This window comes from Phlebotomus papatasi, chromosome 1 (assembly GCF_024763615.1).
Source record: "Phlebotomus papatasi isolate M1 chromosome 1, Ppap_2.1, whole genome shotgun sequence".
Taxonomy (NCBI): domain Eukaryota; kingdom Metazoa; phylum Arthropoda; class Insecta; order Diptera; family Psychodidae; genus Phlebotomus; species Phlebotomus papatasi.
Genome location: NC_077222.1, coordinates 42,538,484 through 42,562,057, shown reverse-complemented (window position 1 = coordinate 42,562,057; position 23,574 = coordinate 42,538,484). Strand labels below are relative to the sequence as shown.

The window sequence follows — 23,574 nt, the reverse complement described above, 5'->3', positions numbered from 1 at the left end:
TTTTTAATCACTTTTATAAATAAATACTATTATTAAATTAAGAAATATTATAACCTTATATTTTTTCCGTAATATTAATTTCAGCTCATAAATCACTTAAAATAAAATATGAAATTGACCCATACATTTATGTAAAGCCGTAGAAGCTTATTTTTAGAAAAAAGGTAGAAAAATAATTTTGTAAAGAGGATAACGTTAAAATGTAAAAGTCTTATAAAAAAATTTATAAAGATTTTATAAAATACACTTTGTATCACCATGAAAATTTTAAGAGTTGTCCATTAAGATAAGATGTTTGTTTGTAAATAGATATTCTTGACATTAGGGACATTTTGGTAACACTCTCTGGTAATACTATATCTCATACGATTCTCAAGAGAGCTTACTCGAAAATGTGATTCCTTAATCGTGATATTGTCATTTGGGCTCACGTGACAATATCAAAAGTCACATTGGAAGCTACATATTTAAGAATTGCTAATAAATCAAATTATCAATGTATTTCATAAAACAATTCGACCACTTTTTGGCCAAGATGCATTGTATTTGCTTTTTTGGGATTTTGATCTTAAAATTTAATGAATTGTTTTTTCCATCTCATAGATATGACAGAAATAGCTTGACTGGCGTTTTGTCAAGGTGTTAAATTCATGTGTGACAATGCTTTAAAAATTTTAAAATTCCTCTACAGGAAAAATGAGAAAAGTTATATGTAACTAAGCCTTATATTTTGTTACCATACTAGTTTCGAATACAAAGTTTTGCTTTGCAACTTATCCCGTGAGGATAGAGTAAGTTTATATATCAAATAAAAGTTACGGTATTTGAACATGAAATGTTAATTAATTATCACACATTTACTAATAATTTATTATTTTCTCACAAGTGCGATTTGTCATTTTATTAGTGTTTAATCACGCACATCAAAATTACGTTTTACAGGCTTCCATGATTCTCAGCAAAATTCTTTATGTGAAAATTCTCATGTGCCGACTTAACGACTTTTCTCAAAAATAAGATGTCATTTATATCCAATTACTAACTTAACTAATAATAATATATTAATAATGGTGGCACACCGTTCCATAGAGGAACTGCCTTCTCGTTACCCATATTTTTGGGACAATCAAGCTTAATTGCATTTTCCAAAGTTTTCGTAACAATTCTACCTAAAATTTCTCATATGACAATTCTCATATGAAACTGAATCGATCTAATGAAAATCAGGAATTTATTAATTCAATTCAATATTCAATGAGATAGTAACAAAATTTTGACATAATGCTTTAAAAAAATACAGAAAAATTTTTATTCAACTTCCTAAAATCAGATATCAGAGATTTTTGAGAAAAAAATTGCAAAAACATGCTTTCTTCGTACCTTATATGTATAAAACCCCTTCAAATATAAGCGCAAAAAAGTGGACTCTTTTTTTTAATAGAAGTGTAAAAAAAAACTATCAGAAGTGCTTTGCAAAAGACAAAATAAGGAAAAAAAAGGAGAAACAACTCTGTGTCTACCTTTTGATAAATAGAGTACAGAGATGGGAGAACTTGGTATCCCCACTGTGCTGAATATTTCTCAGTAGTAGTGACAGGGATACTTTCCATTAATATTCCTCCACCACCTTCCAACCAAAACCATGTGGTGATTGCAAATTTTTTGTTTGTTTCATTTGATTGTGAACCACACAAATAATATAATATAAATGTGGTTGCAATTTCATTTTTGCCGCGAATAACAAAAAAAAAAAGAAATGAGAAAAAGAAGAATCAACAGTCTATTAATATAAATTTGCACATTAAATGAAATCTTTTTTGTTTGATAACTACCGTGATAATTATTTGCATTGTTGTTAGTATGTGTATTTAGATCCATTGCATTTGAATTTGAAGCAGCCGCAGCACGTGATTGCCCAAAAAAAGCTTTTTTGTTGCTCTGCACATGTTTTTTTTGTACAAATAAAGAAAAAAAGGGGGGAAAATGTAATAAATGTCTCCTCTCTTTTGCCTCTCTGACCCCTCTATATGACGACCAACCATAAAAAGATATAATGTTTACTCAATGATTTATGTGTGCTTTCTATGCATTTATGGTATTTTAATGTTTTTGGTCATTTTTGGAGAAAAAAATGTGTTATAAAGCATAAAAGTTTTAGTCTTTGTATGAATTTTGTGCCACATTTTGTGATATTGAAAATGTAATATATTTTGATGGAATCATCTTTAACGCAGAAAGTCGCTTTATGATTAGTGAATGTTTTCGTTTCTGCCTCAAAAGCCGAACATTCTTGTCACATGTGCGTGAAAAAAATAGACAAGCTTTCAAACGATTTTGATGCCATTTGGCGCCAAATGTCTCATACATATTATTATTTTTATTCTTTATTTTCTACCACACACAAACACTTTCAATATTAAAAGCTCCATTCTAAAATCCTGTGGAAGGATAAACGTGTTGGATAAATGTCTCAGTTTTCTTTCCATTTGTTCTTTTGATTGCAAATCAATAGTGCCTTTTGTCAAGAAAGTCCAGAAAGCCTATACAAACACTCTAGTAGGATATTCTCATCACAGATATGACATTTAGATTAATAATATATATAATATACCATTTGGATTCAATTACCGGAAAATAGTAACATTGTCAGTAATGGGGGAAGTATTGACTCTTCCCAGGCCATATCAGTAGCAGTATTATTGACATTTTGCACTGAATTTAATTGAATGGAAAATTATACTAAAAGCTCTGATAAAATGTCGTTAATTCTGAGCAATTATGGAGCCGATAAAAGGTTTAATATTGATGTAATTTTAAATTATAAATAGAGAAAATCGCCATTTATTTATTAATTTACTGTACTGAAATAAACTCAGGATGAGATATTTCATGTCTAATCATTTTACGCATTTTACGTGCTTCAAAATCGTGCATTGAATATTAAAAAAAAAATAAGAAAACAGAAAAAAATTAGTAATAGTTTTTATACTTTTGATTTCCAAGTTATCTTTTTCTAGAATAAAGATTAATATCAAGATATTATTTAGATCAATGGCATTTATATAGGAAAATTTCTAAGATATAGGTAGTAAAAAAATCTATTTCAATACAAATGTGTCAATTTAAATTTAAATAAAATTCGCATATTTTTTCAATATTACTAGAATGAAAATTAAGACAACATTTTCCGCATTTTCAGTACTTCTTCCGGAATTTTAAACTCTTCTTCTCTGATTGGAATAAAATTTTCTTATAAAATTTCACCATTTAAGGTACATAAATCAATTAGTATATATATCACAAGATTTTTTTTGCAAGGAAAAATCTTGAATTGTCACACTAATTTGTAGCAGTTTTTCGTGGCAATTATTACTGACTGTTAAAAATGCATTTTATGACAAATTAAGTCAATATATAATAATAAGGTTCTCAAACTATGCAGAAAAAATTTGAGAAATATCTTTAAGATTTAAATTTTCAAATCAACCATTAAACACTATTTTAAATTCCTTTTCTATGTCCCTAAATTCTAAAATAGGTAAACCTTTAACTTTGGGATCAATTTCAATTTTTATTTTCAATATTGCTTTTGAGGATAGTGTACTTGAAAGCAAAATTTACCAGATAAAGATATTACAGCAATTTATGTATAATTCAAAAATAGTTTACATAACGCAGAAAAAAAAAGAAAAAAAATGAGAAACGAAAAAAGACTAATACCCTAGATATATTTACGACTTAAGCCGAGTGACGGCTTAACGTAATTATAATTAAAATAATAATCAGATTACATTTCCATCAGTTTCTGACTCATCCGTCACTCGATGGGAAACTGATGGGAATTTAGTCAAATGATTATTTTGATTATAACTACCTTAAGCCGCCTCTCGGCTTAAATCGAAAGTGTGTCTACGGAATAAAACTGCTGATTTCACTGCTTTCAGGTTTTTTTTTTGCACAAAAAATGAAACATTTCACAATTTTTATTTCGAAAAAATGAACGAAAATCTACTAAACCAATTTTAGCTCCGGCGCACGTTTTAGACCAGGGAAATTTCATGAAATCTAATTTCACATCCGTTTCTTACTCAAATATTTTGGATATGTTTTTGCACTGAAAATTAGATTTAAATAAATTTAATTTGGTATGATATTTTTTTGTTATGATAAGAAGAGTGCAAAGGAGTGAGATAGACATACGCAATAAGTTTGAGAAGGAAAGGGATGTGAATTTCGCCTTTATAAAATTTTCCTAACCCAAAATATATGCCGGAGTCATAGTCAAGTGACCAAAAGTACTTATTCCGCCCTATATTGTTTGTAAAGGAAAACTTTATGAATTTTAACTTTAAAACAGTTCTCCAATAATGGTTTACAGAAACTCTAAAACCTATAAGAAATTTTTTATTATTAGTTATTTTCAAATTCCCACTATATTTTTTTCTGGAAGTCCTTTTAGCAAATAGTGCAACATTTTTCAACTCCGCAAGCAAGGAAATTCCGAATGATTCCATCAAATATTTACATAATCCTTATGTATTTGTGTATGTGAACGTGTGAAAGAATGTTATTTGACTAAAGTGAGGGATGTGTTCAGCAGGGTAATTCAATTGTGATACATTCAATTTTTGTTTTGTTCTGTACACGTTTAAAAGAAAAAAAAATTCCACCCTTAAATATTATTGGAGTCAATTTTGTCAAGATATAGTAATAATTTATATATATATATATAATAGAAAATATATATTTACCTTATTATTACTGTATGTGTAATAATTAAAAGTCTTTAGATACGTCCCCAGAGACAAAATATTGCATTTAGGGCAGAGATCATGGGATCTTTTCTGCATTAAGCCCAATAGATAGAGAAAATCTTCAGCTACATAGTGATCTTCTTCCAAAAATACAACTAAACCTATATTGCAATATTAGGATTAAACATTAGTAATTATTCTGTCAATTTCGGTTAGTTTCAAAATACTGAATTTTTTTTGGTATTAAAATGTCAGACTTACCTGAATGAAAACGGGTAACTTCCAATTCATTGAATACCCTATTGGCTTTCCACCACCAGTGATGCTTTGTCTGTGTAAACTTTGCTTCACGATAGTGCCCATAGAGATCAGGATACAGCGCATTGTTACATTTTTTGATAAGAGCCCTTTTTTTCAGCAGAAAAATAGAGATTTATAAAAAAGGAGATAAAAATAAGTTGATAAAAAAACATTTAAATTGAGAAAAAAAATCAGGGATAGAGAAGAAAATAACCCTCTTTATCCATCTTTTCCCCCTATCCTATGAATTGTAACTTACTGCTCTTTTTTCATATCCCTGGGACAATCACGTGGATCAGCTCCCGGAAATTCATTAGGATGTGTTTGTATGGAGTATGGATAAAAAATCTGCATCACTTTACAAAAATCAACACTCTGCACCAACTCATTTATGTCCTCATCATAATGGTCGTGTGAAAAGATTAGAAGTGCCTTTGAGATGTCACGTGCTTGTGCTAGACTTACAATTAAATGCCGTAAGTACGTTATGCGCTTGTGAACCTGAAAGGACAAAAGAGCATAAGAAAAAAAGGGATGAGCTTAACAACACTTGGCAGAAACGTTTACAAAAAAAAAGCATAACCCCACGCTCTATATCACATTATAAATATAAATTTATTCCCATATTAAAAAGTTTTATGACTAAATCATTCGACTGGAAAAACTTCTTTTGAAAAAAAAATTGCTTCATATACCCAATAATTTATTGCCTATTAAGGGTTGACATATCCGGCAAAATACAAAAAAAAAAAACCGGGGACAAATATTCTAAAGTTATTGCTAAAAGACTGTCAGGTACATTTTTTTTTCTTCATTCACAAAAGAGTCAGAAATCACCCAAAAAATATTCATCGCAGAAAATTCAGCAGATCTCACCATTTATTTCCACATGATATTACTCCATACAAATAATGCTCATTGTAATCCCTTGGATATTTGTGTACCCAGCATATTATATAAAGACGCATTGACCTGGAGAGGGATAGACGTGCGTGTTTCATCCAATAAATCCTCTACATGGTAAAAAAACGCGATTTTTTCTCGTCTTCTCCCCATTTTTCCCAACATTTCCCCCCCATCATGATTTTCTTCTTTTACTTTTCTGCATCTCACTTCCTCTTCATCCAGAATAAAGTAATATTTCTTCCCATATGTAAATGCTCTACATAAAAATTGAAATTCTGTATAATATTGTGATTACTATTTGTGGAAACAAAAGAGTTTGAGGTGAGAAGAAAGATTACAGAATAAATCAGTGAATTAGGGCAAAGCCTTATCAATCTCTTTTTGAGAGTGTAAAAACATGTTGAAGAATAAAGAAAAAAGTCTGTGTCAAGGGAAAAAAAACTCATAATAAAAGTTGCAAAGTCAATTCTACATGCAATATGCAATATACAGGAAGGAAAGTTTTCTAATATAAAGATTTTTCTAAGAAAAAAAATGTTATGATATAACAAAAGCGGTGGTAAGTTGAAAAAGACTTCGCTGTATGCTTTGTTGACTCATAAATTGAACACTGTGCCTTGAAAGGATTCAACTATAAAAACATGTGTAGCTTTGCGAAATGCTCGATTTCTTGACTTAAAATTCCATACCATAAAAATTTAGTTTCGCACTATTTGCTTAAATTAATTTTTCTTCCTACGGTACATGTTATAAGAATAAATTACTCGTCAACGAATTGGAGCTTTTCCCAAAGTTTTTTCTGACTTATTTTACATTTATTAGTTTACAATTAATTTCTAAACTATTTATAAATCGCTTAAATTATTCAAAATAGCATAATTGGAAAATATACACAGAAAAAAATATATTGTAAAAATGTTCGTAAACATACAAAAATGTTCGTAAAATTTTGTCATTTTTTGTAAATGTTCGTAAAATATGAACAAATGACATAATTTTACGAACATTTTTTGTGTGTTTACGAACAAATGTTTGTAAAAGTACAAAAAATGTTCGTCAAATGATCATGTTACGAACAATGTTTGTGAAAAAAGTAAAAACTTTTACGAACTTCTTTGTGGGTTATACGATTCACGAGCATTTTGTAACTCCCCCATAGGAATTCACAAACATTTACGAACATTTTTACAAAATATTTTTTTCTATGTAGGGTCAAAGGAACATCTATTCGACAGGGAACCCCTATTGACACTTTTGTCAAAATGTTGAAATTTATTTGTTTTTTTTTTTATTTATTTATTTTATTGGCCTCAAGACGTGGTATCGGCCGGATACACAGACAGACAAACAAACGTAACGTCAAGAAACTCGAAACTTCATATTGCCAAAATTCTACGAAAATACAACCCCTTAGGAGTCAAAAAATACATAATAACTCAAAATCGTAGAATTATATCTACTGCTCTATCTGTGGAAATCGAGTTGTAAAAATTAACCATTTATAACTGGCTTAAAATTACATAGTTTTAATTTTTAACTTACACGGGCTTCACAAGGCCGGCTTCAGACCTAAGGTTTAGCCCAGTTCCCAATGGTCTCGAAATTCAAAATAGCAACCAATTTTATTGGTTTTTCACAATTTAATGGATGACTTGCCCATGTTGACCAATCTTAAGTGATAATCTTGATTAAGAAGAAATTGGAGAAGTTAAGCCATATGGCTAAGCCTTAGGTCTGAAGCCCGTATAACTAAAGCGGCCTTCAGATAAGAGACTTAGCCCAGTTCCCGAAGGTCTCAACATCATAAATAGCGAGCAAATGCTTTTTTTTCGAGCCTAATAGGTCATTTGTGGAGCTCAGAGGCAAAATGACACATATCCTATGCTTTAGCCATAGGATATGTGTCATTTTGCCTCTGAGCACCACATTTATCTTTAATAATCAAATCCTAATTTAAATTTTTCAAAAAAATCGTGATTGATATGAAATTAGAGCAGTTAAGCCATATGGCTAAGCCTTAGGTCTGAAGTCTGTATAAGGTTCAGCTACATATGGCTTAACACCTCTAATTTCTTTTTTGGAAAACTTTCACTTAGGATTGGACAATTTAGAGCAAATCATCTTATTAGATTCTAAAAAATCAATAAATTGGTTTTTGAGACCTTCAGGAACTGTTATAAACCTTTGAAGACCGCTTAAACCTTTTGAGGACGATTAGATCACCGGTCCCCAAAATTGAATGTCTTCTTACTAGGAGATGTTATGTTTTGCTCTAAAACGTCATAAAAAGTAGTTTTTTTCTGATTTCCGATTTTTGACCCTCACGACCTTAAAGAGTTAATGCACCTTTAATGAACTACAAATTGAAATTGAACTTGAATGGACAAAGACTAAAGTCAGATCATAAGTATGGAGATACAGTCATAAAGTAGTGAACTTCGGGTCAAATAAGTCAAAAGCGTAAGTATCTAATGCTAATTAATGAGTTAATGATAATCTAGATAAACTATCTAAGAGTATACAATAAATATTTTAGAAGTTTTGTTTATCGTATTTGTCTGTTTTATATAAGAAAATCATGGAAATCAGCTAATTTTAAGGATATACATTATATTCCCAGAAATTCGACTTCAAACCTTTACAACCCGATATTTCAATTTTGCATTATTAGATTTGGTCTCCTAAAATTGTGAGTGTTAAAGAAATTAGTACAGTTTTTTTTCAAGATCTTTCATTTACAACTTGCACCATCAATATTATTGATATTTAAAGCCATGGTAAAGTACAATATTTATGGATGAATTATATAGATCATATCCACAATAAATACGGTACGAATCCAAAAGCGTTAGCGTACATAAAGTACCAGGGTAAATGCCAAACTTTTAAACTACTTTTGTTAACAAAGAACCTGAGACAATATCTAACGAGTAAACTTTTAACTACAACGATTCACAACTAAAAATCTGCAGGAATATAAAAAAAAACAGAAAAACCAAACACGTTGACAATATTGGAGTCGTACTGTGAATGAACAAAACACTAGCTTACGATGGAGGTCATATGGGTTCGTTCTGATATCAAATACGCGTTCAGGGTAAATAATCATTGAAATGCGATAATGTTAAACTGGAGAGTTATAAAAATAAATCTCTGTGAATATCATATTCTTTATCTATATACGATGGGAAATGTTTATTAATTTTGCATACAAAACTTTTGAGATATTTACAACTTTCATGTGTTAACAGTTTCATTACTAATTTTAACTTTTAGATTCGGTATTGAAATGAAAACCGTCAATTGCAGCATTTTGAGGAGATTTAATCTGCAAACTTACACCCAAAATAGTTTTACAAACTTACTTGTGAAGTAAAATTGATGGTCAATTTAATTAAATTAATTCCCAGCACCTAAAACTTCTGACAATCTCTTACTGACGAATTGTACAAACTTTCGTTGTAAATTGAAACTTGCATGTGCAATACACAAAATTATTTCATACTCTGGTTTTTTTTTTCTAGAGAAACTTCTACAATACATCCTATAGCTAGACACTTCAGAGAATATCGAGCAAATCCACCCACAAAGCAGAACATCTAGGAGGAGCTTACACATTGTCGTATTGGGAAAGAAATCTCTAATAGGTGGTAGGAGGAAATGAGAATAAGAAATGAGAGAATAAAATGTCGACCCAATTGATTTAAGAAGATAAGGTATTTAAGAATACCTTTTTTTCTCTCTTTCGACTTTGCAATAAACCTGGTAAATTCTACATTTTTTCTAGTTCACAGAGATTTATCTTCTCTTTTAGTGTGAACAATATGGGCCAAGTACAATTTGTAATTAAAATGTCCCACATTTTATTTCAAACAATAATCCAATAAAAATCATAGTACTTCCGGTAAAATTTCCATTTATTCATTGAATTACTCGCATGGTTGATAAGAGTTATCAAAGTATTGTGTATCTTAAGCCACCCGCCCATTGAAAATAAACACACCTCTATCGATGAAGATAGGCATTTGACATGAAAAAAAAAATGATGTGAGACCATAAACATTGCCAATTAATCAATGTTAGTACAATAATTTTAAAGCTCACGCGTTCTACTTGATATCTCTTAATTGTAAAACATTGACTCATACAATTTATTATCAAATTTTCAAACAAAAAAAGAATAAATGAAATTTCCTCTTTGAAAAAACATATCCACCCTGATAAAAGTAGTAGTAAAAAAAGTTAAAGTGTTGGAAATTAGTGCAAATTGATACTTTCTCCTTTAATTTGTGCTAAAATCAGAATTACAATTAATAGCACCAAGGATAATTCAGTAAATTAATATCAACGGGATATTCTGATAGAATGCCTTAGAAAACGAGAACTTCATTTTCCAAACCCCTTTAATGGCTTGCCTCAAAAAAGCTCTACTATATACAATTATTGTTTTGAGTTCTACTTCCTCATGCAAAACTTTTCTGATTGCGTGGCTTTCACCACAAACAAAAGTACACTCTACGGGTATATAAAAGCATTAAACGAATGCTAATTCAGTATGATAACTTTGGTAATTTTTCTTGATTTTGCACGATAAGAAACGGAAAGGGAATGAATACAATGGAGGGAATACAAAATAAACTTTGATGGAAACACGAATTCTTCTTATCCTTTTTCCATTTCCTTATTTTTGTGGCTTTTTTTTCTTTTCTTTTCACATATTCTCCTTTTGCATTTTTTTTTTCTAAATAGCACTTTGAATAGGGAGTTACTTCATAAAAAATGCCGTATTATATTAGGAAAATTGACTTATACATGAACTAAATTTTTCTTCACTCAGATAAAGTTCATTAGTGAAGTTGTAAAACTTGTATCACGACTTTTAGTTCAGTAAAACTTCTATGATACTTTTGATTGCCAAAGTTATAGGTTTTGAACCTCCATAATGCCAAAGCTTAACACGATCAGTGCGCTAAAATCGAGAGTTAACATCTTGGAAATTTTAACATTTTTTTTAAAGATTCTTTTACGGCTTATTGTGACCTCAGCTTGTGACTCCGTAGTAATAACCATCTTTGTCAGATTAGCTTCAAACTGCATAGGAACATTATCATAAATACTCATAGATATGCATTCCGCTAAAAATATAAAGGAAAAGTCCTATGATCATCGGATGGGAGTAGTTCAACCCAGAATATTTTTCCACACAAAAAAAATCTGAAGAATTTTTCTTGCCTGAACTGAACTTCCTTCCATCTGATAAATCACCAGACTTTTCCTTTCTATTATCAACATGTCGGTTCCTTACATTCTGCTAAAAATAATTTAATTTTCGAACGTATTTCCATATGTTCATATTTTTGGTGAAAGAATAGTATCCCCATAGACATAGGCTGATCCTCGACAGTATTTAGGCTTGTAAAATTTGAATCAAGGTGATCAAGCTGAACTTGAATCACTGATAACAGGTCGTCTAGACAAATTTCCTTTACGTCTTTACCGCCAAATTTTATGGGCTAAATATTCTCTAAAAGCCACCTGATTCTATTTAGAGCTTAAAAGATATCGTCGATATTATATCGATATTCTGATATCGATAAAGATTAAGCTGATAGTGAATTGAATTAAGATTGGGGTCAACAGTTCGATGTTCAATCGAACCACATTCACCCTTGGGTCACGGCGAATTAAAATAAAATTTTTCCTGTCCATTTAAAGTTATGGTTTGCTCTAAAAAGTCAGAAAAATCGTTTTTTCTGACTTTTGACCTTCTCGTCCTTAAAGAAAACAGCGCTATAGAGAATATGGAAATCAGTCAACGAGGAGAAGATGAATTGCATGGCAACCAGTCTTGGAAATTAATCTTAGGAATTAATCAATTTCATGTAAGAAATACTCTAGATTTAATCATCTTTATAAAGATATTGTAATCAAACCACAAGAATAGGATTTTATATAGATTTTATATTAAAAAAATTGTTTTTTCCAGAAAACCCACACGTCCCTGTGTGTCCCAATAAATGTGAAAGAGTGAAAGAAATTTTGCCAGATACCCTGAATGATTGAGGCTGCAGTATATTTGGCAATATTTTGGTAAATGGTTAGTAAAAATGAAAATTAATAACTACTAAAATATATTTGGCAAAGAAAAAATTAAGAAATTATGAACCATTTTAGGATTGTTCTGACCGAAAAAATGGATTTTCTTAATTAGCAAAATTTAGATGTTTCATTTATAATCTTGAATTTTTTACTGACCAATTTGAATTTCTGCTGCCCGAACTTTACGGAAAAGGCAATATATAATATAATAAATTTCTAGAGTTTTTCACCCCCCAAAAATTCCACTTTCCACCCCCCGGAGACCACTTTTCTCAACAAATCTTCGCGTTTCGAACGATTTATGAGAAATGATATCACAGTCACACTACTGTTTGTCCGTCCGTTACCACACCTAGAGGCCAAACGGTTACAGATAGAGCCTCGGTACCTTCGGGGGACCTTTCCACAAGCCGACCCAACCTTCTCATTTCTCCCTACCCTTCTCCTTCCCCACCAAAACCATGTTTTTTTTTAATTGTTTAAAAATGCGTTATGCGATATTTTTCGATTTTGATGTTTTAGAGATTACCCAGTCGTACATTCGTCCATATACGAAAATACCGTTGAATCATTCGTAATACCGGTTTTTCAATGTCAAAAGAAAGGGCTCTAGAGATGTATTTCTCAACTGAATGTACAATGTTTGGGCTCATTGGAAAGGTAATAGTAATAGTAATAATTATTCAATCACAAAAATAGAGTTCATACCTCTTACAATTGTGATAAAGAGAATAAAAAAAAAAACAAGTAAAAAAATAGCAACAAAAAAGAAAGAAAGAAAAATAAAAATAAAAGAAGGATTTACAATAGTATAAGAAAAGGTTAAATGAAAATTAAATAAGAAAAAAAATCTATTAAGTGGCTCCTTAAAATTCGGCCTGAAAAAAGCGTCGGATGCCATCTGCAGACCTACGCAGATCACTTGGAATGGAATTAAAGATAAATACGCCCTTTACAAATAATGACCGGTATAAAGATAGTAACTCCTGACCTTAGGCACTATGAGTCCCCGAACCCTGGCTGAGCCCCCCAAACCATAAGACTCGACAGGTACTGAGGACACCCAAATATTAACAAATTAAATAGAAAGAGCTCTTGAGTTCAAGTGTGAAGTAATGTCACAGCCAATAAATACATTTCTATGGGAAGTGATATGGTCCCGGCGATTTAGGCCACAGATATACACCTGACACAATTATTGAAAGAGACTGTCAGACGACGGATGGTGTCAGTATCCGCCGAAAAGAAGAGTTCTGCTCCGTAGTTAAAGAAAGGAAGAAGCGCTCGGTCTTGGAATTCCTGATAAACTTAAACCAATTTCAATCAGTTATCGGTAATGAACCAGTAATGAACCTGTTCATAACCGATAGCTAATATTTTTCCGAAATTCAATTATTATATTTCTCCTAAAGAACTTTGGGCGATCATTTGAGTAATTAATAAATCGATTTAAAACGGTAAATGGTAAATGTTGCGAAAGTACTTTTAAGATATTTAATATCTCAATAAGGAGCTCGACCATTTTATAAAGCATGAGACGCTTTATCACCCTTTTCACTTAATTTTACAATTCAAACATTTAAAACTTTATATTTACTGACCATTTTTACCAATCTACTGCTCTCACCTTTCACTCAATTCGTTCTTAATCAAACAATTTAAAATAGAAAAACAAACTTACACCCTAAAAATCCCTTTATCCCTAAAAATTTTACTCATATATTCGAATTTGTATGCAGTCTTCTGACTTGGTTGTATTCTGATATTATCTATTAAGGATTCAAGGTACAATTAAAACCATCAGACCTTATTTCTTGTTTTTATTCTTCGTATTTGTTTTGAATATCAAAATTCTTTAATTCCATTTTCACTCTCAAATTCAATTCCAGTAAAAAGAAATGAAAAAAAGCAATAATTGATTTAGCCAAATTTCATCAATAAACCACAAAAGCCAAAAAAAGCTAACCTTACAAAATTGAAAGCTCATTTTGAATATCGCAGTGTTTATGAAATAACCACAATCACCCCCTACACTGAACTTGAATACATTTTTTTTGCTTTCACCATTTTGAGGGTAGAAAAAAATAAGAAAATAAAAGGGAAGAAAAAAAAAGAGTATAGTAAATAATTTGGCGAAAGTCGAAAAGCTTTTACATAATATTTGAATAATAATGGTGGTAAACGTGGCGTGAATAAGAAATACGCGGGGATGGAATTGCCTTTCAGTTCCCATTTACTCTTCAACTGCACAACACCACTTGCCTTATACACATCTCAATATAAATCCTTGTTAAACACAATTCACTCTCCTGTGCTATATAGTACTAAAAAAAAAAAAAACGACGGAAGAAAAGTCAATTGCTAAGACGTATAAACTTTCTAAAGTGTTTTTACGATTTTCTTTTTCTATTTCTTTGGGACAAAAGACTTCACGTACATCTCATTTGTCCTCTTGGTGCTGTATATAGTGACCAAAAATTCTTTTTCTGAGTGAAATCTAACGGAAATTCTTGCACCTAATGCCACCAAAAAGGAATTTCAAGTTTAATTTGGTGGATGATTTGCGACCAAAAAGGAAGTTATCGAGAAACTTGTAAAATTATTTTCACTCCTTCACCTTAATTTAATGACATAGAAAAATATAAAATTTAGAACCTGGGTGGAAAATTAAACTTTTCAACACTTTTTTTCTCTCTCTTTTTTCTTTCTCTTCTTTCAAGACCACCACGTCGTGTTTGGTGCACTCCGGATAATTTATTTGTCCTGTGTGAAGTGAAACTTCGGAAAATTTTGCAGTATTCAACTAAACCAAAATATTTCTGGACGACAATATTTGTGAGTGTTTATCACTTGATTAATATACTTTTGGTTTTCTGAATTCATTTTAAATGGTTAATTCACTAATCTGTTATATCTCATTAAACTCCCACAAAACGATAAAAAAAAAAATGGAAAACAGAAAATGTTACCAGACCATGAAGAATTTCAGTTATGATGCTATTTGAGCTCAAATCGTCAGAGATACAATTATATGGATCATTGGGAAAAATTGACATTGCAGCTACAACATAAATTTGATATCTGTGACAATACAAATTCTCATATTCGAATCGGTTCAATCAAACCAAATAATCTCAATACAATTGTTGATATAGTCAAATCCCCTCAAATATTGTGCAATATAAAGAATTTTGAAATATGTGAAATACAAGTTAATGTTGAAAATTGTAAAAAGGATTGTGTTAAATATATTGAATGATAAATAAAATGTTTCAAATGATACTGAAAAAAAAATCTCCCATGAAAATGGAAATCAATCATTCAAGTGAAAATGCACATTCAAGGGATAAACTTGCACACAATATCCATCCATTTACTATACGTTACATTTTGCATATATGTATATACTGAAGGATTTATGAGGAAAATCTCTCAAGTGTAGTGGAAAGATGCAATTAAACAATTCAAACCTCTATCTGCCTCCCTCACTCTCTCTTTCTCTCTCTTTTCCTCTTTGTTAGGTGTTACATTGCAAATTTCATATTCTACAACATCAGCCTCAAGACTGACTCAGCAATTCAATCAACTTGCTATGATCATTCAAATCCCTTATCCTCAAAGCTCTTATACCCCTCTCTCTCTCTTGCTCTTCCACACTTTACCACAGGATAATTCGCAAGGATGGATACACACAAACAACACAACGATAAATGAATGAATTGAGGTGAGGAACAAACTTTTCACAGCATTCAAACATTTACTTCAGACTGAATTTTCATTTCAATTCCCTAAATTATCTTACAGTTTAATGAACGTGTTTGCTAGAAGTTTTGAGTGTAAGCTATACTACATTGCTCAATTTATTGGTTTGAAATTATCATCGAAACTATAGAACAGACTCCCGCAATGGTTTATTTATTATTCTACATTTTACAGTTGATGCACTAAAATTTTTTATTGCTAAAAGTTTAAGAGAGAGCCATAATAACTCCATTGATTTTGAATTATTTAAATATTATATTTCCACCTCTTATACCCAAAGGACTAAATTATTGTGGCAAAAGAGTAATTGTCGAGTTTCTAGGAAAATTGCATCATGGTAGGTATTCCCGTCTGTGTTTTATTTTTATTAATTAACGAAATGGTATAAAACCCAAAATACTAAATTTTCCTTAATTAAATTTTAATAAATTAATACATAAAATCCCAATTAGGGGAAAGTGACCATGCTTGATATTGTAAAATGATGTCCAAGGTTTGTGATTTTTTTCTGATTAACACATAAACCGAAGCGATTCTTCCACTATGACAAAAAAATGTCTCACTTATTAGGTTCATAGTCCTACCTCAAATAGTTCCTGAAAAACCTTAGATTTTCCTCAAGAAGAAAATGGAAATTCAGTGGCGATTTTTATACAAGTTGGGTCCGGAGCCTTCCTTTATAATAATTAATTCGACAATTCGGAGGCCCATTTTCACTGTAAAAATTTCACCGGATACAATAAATTGCACATCAATATTTAGACGGAACTCTAATCTATCTGCTTAAATCGTTTGTACGACTGGTTATTAGTTTTAAAATCCCTTTTATGTAATTTTTTCTAAGCCATGTTTTTATGAGATAAGGGCACTAGTCTTTGAGTCCAAGAAAATGTCAATTTGCAACCTTAAAATTCAGGCAACAGGGTTGAAGGTTATGTCAATTGTCGATAAAATTGGAGGATTACAATAGGTGTAATTATGAAAGAATCACATCTAATGATAGAGTTACTACTTTTAAATTATCATTCATGGACCCTTTTTAAAATATAGGATGGACACAGGTAGAATTTATGAATTTGTCACCACCCACAAAAACAGTGTTCCCAAGTAAAAATATTTCTACATAAATATTAATACTGATGAACCCTCTATGTGCCTATGATAGTATTTTTCCTGAACAGCGACATTAATTAAGAAAAACTTATAAAATATCATGTATTGAAATTACAGTTTTGGACCTATTTTTGATTTTTGCTTCCTGAAACTAGGAAAAAAGAGCTAGGTTCCTAATTTTTTCAGGAAGTGTGAGACTTAGGACCAGCTATTAAAATATATTGCTAAGAGTCACAACTATTGATTAACACAAGAAAAAAATAGTTATTATCAAGCTTGGATCGTATCAAAGCATGGTCACTTTCCCCTAATACGTAAATCTAGTAAATTCGAAATTCAATGAAAATGGTTTTATTGATTTTATGGATTTTATGTTTAAGAGGAGAGCCTGAGTTAGGAGGCCAAAACTTAGATGTTTTCGCGATTTTTTTTTAAAGAGAAGGGGAATACAATGCTTCATGAAATTTTTTGGTTTATATATATTTCAAGCACATTAAATATTTTTTTCGAAAAAAAAATAATACAAAGTGGCAGACAAGTGAGTAGTTCACTGGAGCATCTCGTCGCAATACTCCCGGCGGGAAATACAGTGGCGACAAGATAAATAGCACAGTTTCGGACACTGTAATGTATGCCTTATTTTTCGAAAAATTATGCTTTTAAATGATGAAACTAATAATAATAAATGAACTTGTGTATAATTACATTTTTTATATGAAGAAAAAACCTATAAGTTCTATCAAGAAATTTAATACGGTAAAAAAATTCTTGAAATGGCACATATTAAGGGGACAATATAAACAGCACACTCTATAAGAAGTGATAGTTTTTGGCTTCTACTGCAATTAATAACTTACGAATTGTATTTAAAAATTAAATTTGGATTAATTAGTATTCAGTTAAGTAACTTATGGAAAAAATAAGCGCTTGACAACGAAGGATCATTAAGGAAATCGGGATTTGGCACTATTCCAATGTGATTGTATTTCATGTAGTGTGGATATATGCTTAAAACTATTCCAAATTAGACACATTCGAGAGATTTATCTTCTGGTCAATCTTTTCCTTTAAATTCAACAGGATTGAGGTCCCTATATCGTCCTGGCCATTCCAGAAGGTCAATTTTGTTCTGATTGAACTACTTTTTAAAATTCTTGGTAGTGTGTTTGGGATTATTAGCTTGGTTAAAACTAAAAAAAAACCAAAAGCAAATTCTTTTTGATTTTGAAGTACATGTCTTATTTAAAGATGTCCTTGTCAAAAAATTGGTTTATATTGCCTGTTATTCCATTTACAAACCATACGTCACTTCGTAAAATGTAACCCCATACTATAAAATTACCACGATCTTAGTTATGTATCTTCTATGTATCTTATTTTATTATGCCATATCCAGTGATATTAAACAGGAATATATCTGTTCAAAGAATATTATTCCAGAATTACAGGTCCTTATGCATATGATCTTTAACAAAAATCAAACAACAGGTACGGTTTCGTTTGGATACTACCCACCCGGCAAATTCTGCAGAATTCTGTAGAAATTCGTCAGATTTGAAACTGTAACTGAAGACAATTCTGCAGAATTTCTGCAGAATTTTGTTCTGAAGGTGGATCCGATCGTTGTATGAAAAATCTGCAGAATTTTCTGCAGAATTTCTACAGAAAATTTTATGAATTTTCGGCACTTTCCTCAAGATGTCGTTCTGTCAAAATGGACTTGGAATATTTTCTCCGAAATTATTTATCAACTTGGTAGAATTTATAATCAGGATTTTCATAATATATTTTATATATATAATATAAATACTGCGATGGTATGCTGTCTATAGAGAAGGATTAAATAGCAGTATTAAACATACTCCCGACCGAAAATTCCGCATTTTTTGATAAATTGTCCAAGAGTTTTCTTGAGAACAAAAAAAAATTTACGATGTGATTTTCAGCTGAGGCCTTTAAAATTATTTATTATTTGTGAAAAAATTATTCTTTTCATTTCATTAAGTATATTTTCGTCAATTTTTGCAATAAAATTTTGAGATTTGAAATAACCGTCCGTGAAGCAGCCATTAGGTAACGGGTGTGAGACTTCGCTTACTCGAGACAAATTTTGATAGCTTTGGTTAGTTGCCGTTGCAATCGCTAGTGCGGTTTTTGAATGATGGCCGTTAAAAAAGGAAGAAGAAGAAAAATTGCGGAATTGCAGAATGAAGTTTTGCTGGGTAACTCTGTACGTCTGGCAACACTTCTAAACCGGGTATTTTTACATAATTGGCTTTCAGTAATGCTCACATCAGTTACTTTTTCAAATTTTGTTCAATTTTTCCTTTATTTTCGGCACGACGGCAAATAAATTCAGTTTTATTAGAAGAACAATAGCAGAATCTTCTCTAGAAATCGCAATTCTTTCTCGAAATTTTCGAGTTTTTGCGTGATTTGTAAGTTTGATCATAAAAAATATATTCAATTGATGGTTATCTTCCTTGAACAATATAATTTACAAAAAAAAAATCTTATCCTAAACTCTTTTACATAAAGCCTGTACATTTGGACTAAAGGCTCTATTTATATGATTTTTCAGTTCTCATAACTTTATTTTACGAAAATTTGTGGCATTAATGCCTATAAATGATCAAAAATACAGAAATATAATGAATTTTAAAATAAACGTAAATTTCAAGCAATATTTTCAAAGAAAATGAAAATGTGCTATATTTTTGCTGGAGGTTGGTTACCAACGCTAAGACGGCGGTGGACGCTAACTGTCTCTTTACTTGCTCAAGCTATCTCTGTGTTTTCAAGGGATTTAATCCCAATAGCATGCATTGTAAATATATAAATAAATAAATAAATTAGCCGCACGACTTATACCTAAATTCATAAAATGACAAAAACACATGGTTTTAACAGACACAAATATTAAATAATTATCATTTTTATTTATAATAGGCATTATATTTTCTAAAAAATAAAGCGTGATCAGGTATAAAGGTTGATATTGTATTATAAATCATCAAAATAGGAAAATCGCTGAACGTGTGCTATTTACCTTGTCGCCACTGTATATAGCTCATAATTCTTGCGGGAAAAAATAACCTAATAATCTAATCAGAGAAAATTAGTAAAATATTATTTTTTTAAGGATTTAAGAATGGAGCACATTTCGGAACGATATATTGACTTTAACACGCTGTTAGAGATACGAATTTTTTTAAAGACCATTTGGGTTAAATCGATCTAAAAAGGTGATCACTGCTCTTTTATGCTTTCGGATAATCGACTTTTCTTTCTGTTGGTTCCTGTCACGACTGTTTTGTGGTTTCAGAACCCGTCAGGATTATAGGGAAAACAGTCAAGACAAAATCCAACACAAAGAAAAGTCGATTCTGCTGAAGCACATAAAAGCAGGTTTTGTACTAAAAAATGTCCAGAAGAAAGATTTCCGATTTTCATTTTTCATTGGAAAAACATCATAACGCCCCCCCCCAACTTCAGCTCCAAATCGAATTTGCATACATTTAGTGTTGACTTGCATTAAGAATTTCATCAACAATTATTTGATCTAGGCTTATCATTTGTTTTCATAAGAGCCATAAGAGGTAGAATAAATATTCAATTATTTACTCACCTGTACAACTATTATCACAGAATCATTTTGTAGGGGTCCAAAAATGTCCTCATTGATGACGTTTTGCATTTCATTGTATCGAAAAATAGCTCGTTTCATCTCACTGATGTTTGGACTATGAAATTGCATTTCACCACCACTTGACGCTGAACCATTGTGGTCTTTGTGGAGAAAAGATATTATTTTTTCATGACTAGCATACATAAGGGCAATGATGATCAAAGTATCATCAGAAAATAATTGCATTTTTCAGACAAGAAAAAAAAAGAATAAAGATTACAAAAAAAAACTTACCATGACTGACATTTTTTGCTTTAGCCGTTAAGAACTTGTGGAAAACTGGGGGTACCATTGATAAAATAGCAGCTGTTGAATCATTTGTCACATCATTGATGTGTGATTCTCGTGGATCAGCTGGAAGTAATTTTTAAAGACAAAGAAATTGATGATGAACCAAATATGGTATATTGCAGTATGAAACGTTCATATGAAATAAAACATAAAAAATAGTGTAGTTTTTTTTGTACGTATAATGATCATACTCACAGTAGCTCATAATATGTAACTGTAGAAATATAAAAAGAACCAGAAAGATGACCAAAGATGTTCTCAGGCAAAAAGAACTCCGTCTTCTCGACATTGTGCCTGTGTTTGGTAGAGGAATTGGAATTCTTCTGCCTAGAAAAAATAAGGAGGGTAGAAGAAAATGTAATCCAATAAAACAAGCATAGCGAAAAAAAATTACATTAATCACATTATAATACTGCACATTGTCACACAATTTCTCTCGTCCAAGAAAAAAAATTATCTTTGCAATGTCTTCTTTCTTTTCTCTACATTTAACACCTCTCTCGTTAGATTGTACTTTGTTTTTTTTTGTCGTTAGTCGTTATTATTTATATCTTATGCCTTAGGACAATAATGGCAAAAATTATAGTACTACTTTGTTTGTCAGCTTTCAACTTAAACATAAATCCCTAATTTAAAATGAGACACCTGACAAATATCTCACAAATATAAAACAATGTGGTGAGGCTAGAATCGTCAGTTGTATACACTGAGAAAAAAAAGAGGCTGCGATTAACTTTTTTTCGTCATAACTTTAACACTTTTTGGGTGTAAAAATATATCAACATTTTTTAATGTTAATTTTACACCTTTTAAGGGTAAAATCAACATGAGAGAAGGGTAACTTTAACCCGTAATACACCTAAAAAGGGTAATATTTACACCGTTTTCGGATCAATACTGCAGGGGAAAATTAATGAAATTTTGACATGGTCAAGGCGGACATTTTGTCCTCAGACACCAATATCATCCAGAAATTTCTTCTTGGAATTTCCAAGGCCAATGAATAGACTGCGTAAGAGAGTGTATTCTTTAAGGGATTTAGACAGAATGTAGCTTATTTGATAGATCTTAAATTTTTTACAAGTTTAGTCAATTTTTACTTGGTTAAGTATTTCTTTTATGTTGAAATTCACTGGTACAAAAATTTAAACACTTATTCTCTAAATTCCAAAAAAAAAATCCTGGATGATATTAGTGTCTGAGGGCGAAATGTCCGCCTTGGCCATGTCAAAAACATATCCAAAAATGGAAAGGATCGATGGTTTATTTCTTGAGATATTTCCAAAAGAAAATGGTTTCTGGAGGAGAAGGAGTGGGATGAGAGGCAAATGCGTGTGTTATTTCGATTCCTTAGATTGACTTTTGGGGGGTACTCAGAATAATCAAAGTCGCTAACTTTGTCTCTTTGGTCAGAAAATTGATCAGAAGAAATTCTGCTCTTCTGAACAGATTATTATCATGTGCAAGAAGAAGAGTTCGGACGTCTTTGAGAGGTATGGATGAAATGTCCGCCAGGACACTCTCTAAAACATATCCCAAAATGAAATGCATCGATGGTCTGGTTCTTGAGATATTCCTAAAGGAGTTGTTTCTGGAGGGGAAGGATAGACGTAGGGATGAAATTGAAGTGACATTTGGATTCCTTGGATCAACTCATGGGGGGGGGGGGGGGTACTCAGAACATTCCAAGTCGATATCTTCATTAGTTTGTCCAGAAAATGGAATAGAATCAAGGATAGAATGATTGCTCTAATTTTTTCCTTGCGTTTAACATTGCAAAATTCTTTCAAAAGTCGATGAATAAAAAAAGTGTGATGTCCAAAAAAACAGTTTCTTCCACAAATTGTACCTTTTGAGTTCCTCTAACAAACAGTCCTTGTGCGAGAAAAGTGGGTCACTCCTGGTCCCAGTAGTAGATGGCCAAAAAAGATGTTGCAAAATGTGTCTTCTTCGACATAAATGGTTCTGGATGACCATAGTTTATCCATAGCAGATTAAGTATACCAGATTCTAAAAGTTAATGAACCAAGCTTTCCAACAACAGTTCACTCATCCAATTATATTCATCAGGAGCTGAGATATACCACTCCAAACTTTCGACCTCTTCTACTGACAGAATATATGTGCTCATCTAATATAATAATAGGGGGAGGCTTTGAACTTTCGCATACAAAAATGATGTTCAAGTTCAGTGATTTTTTCTGACTACCATGCAAACCATATGGATTCTCCAACTATGCCAAAAAAATGTCTTACTTATAAGGTTCATAATCCCACCCCACAAAATCCCAGGAAATCCTTAGATTTTCCTCCAGAGGAAAATGAAAATTTAATGGCGATTTATCCGATAGATCAATCAAGTTTCTATTATCGCATACGATTCACGCCATCATTGAACACCCCATTTTCACCGTAAATTTTGCACCGGACACTAAAAGTTGCACATCATTGTTTAAAGGGAACTCTAATCTACTTGATTAAACCGTTTGTACAAGGAATAAAAGATTTTAATATCACTTTTTTGGAACTTTTCTGAGAGATGTTTTATTGACACTAAAAACCATTTTTTTGCTCGATTCTATGAGAATTTCACTCCGGAAACGGTTGAATCTGATGAATACTTTCTTGAAAAGTCCAAATATCACCAAATTTACACTAATC

At 31.3% G+C, this 23,574-nt stretch overlaps 1 protein-coding gene across 2 annotated transcripts in view; it reads right to left on the bottom strand.

Annotated features, from left to right (window-relative positions):
- The window catches only part of LOC129799792 (alpha-1,6-mannosyl-glycoprotein 2-beta-N-acetylglucosaminyltransferase), a 78,830-nt gene that overhangs the window by 12,335 nt on the left and 42,921 nt on the right, over positions 1 to 23,574 (bottom strand). The window contains exons 3-10 of one of the 2 annotated variants that reach the window (XM_055844011.1): positions 21,109 to 21,240; positions 20,857 to 20,976; positions 20,563 to 20,723; positions 5,314 to 5,555; positions 5,016 to 5,161; positions 4,752 to 4,915; positions 1,833 to 1,938; positions 1,521 to 1,627 (exon numbers count right to left, since the gene is read on the bottom strand). In XM_055844011.1, the coding sequence (XP_055699986.1) occupies positions 1,521 to 1,627; positions 1,833 to 1,938; positions 4,752 to 4,915; positions 5,016 to 5,161; positions 5,314 to 5,555; positions 20,563 to 20,723; positions 20,857 to 20,976; positions 21,109 to 21,240 (1,178 nt within the window). The remainder of the gene's footprint in view (positions 1 to 1,520; positions 1,628 to 1,832; positions 1,939 to 4,751; positions 4,916 to 5,015; positions 5,162 to 5,313; positions 5,556 to 20,562; positions 20,724 to 20,856; positions 20,977 to 21,108; positions 21,241 to 23,574) is intronic. The other variant, XM_055844012.1, reaches the window with a different exon arrangement.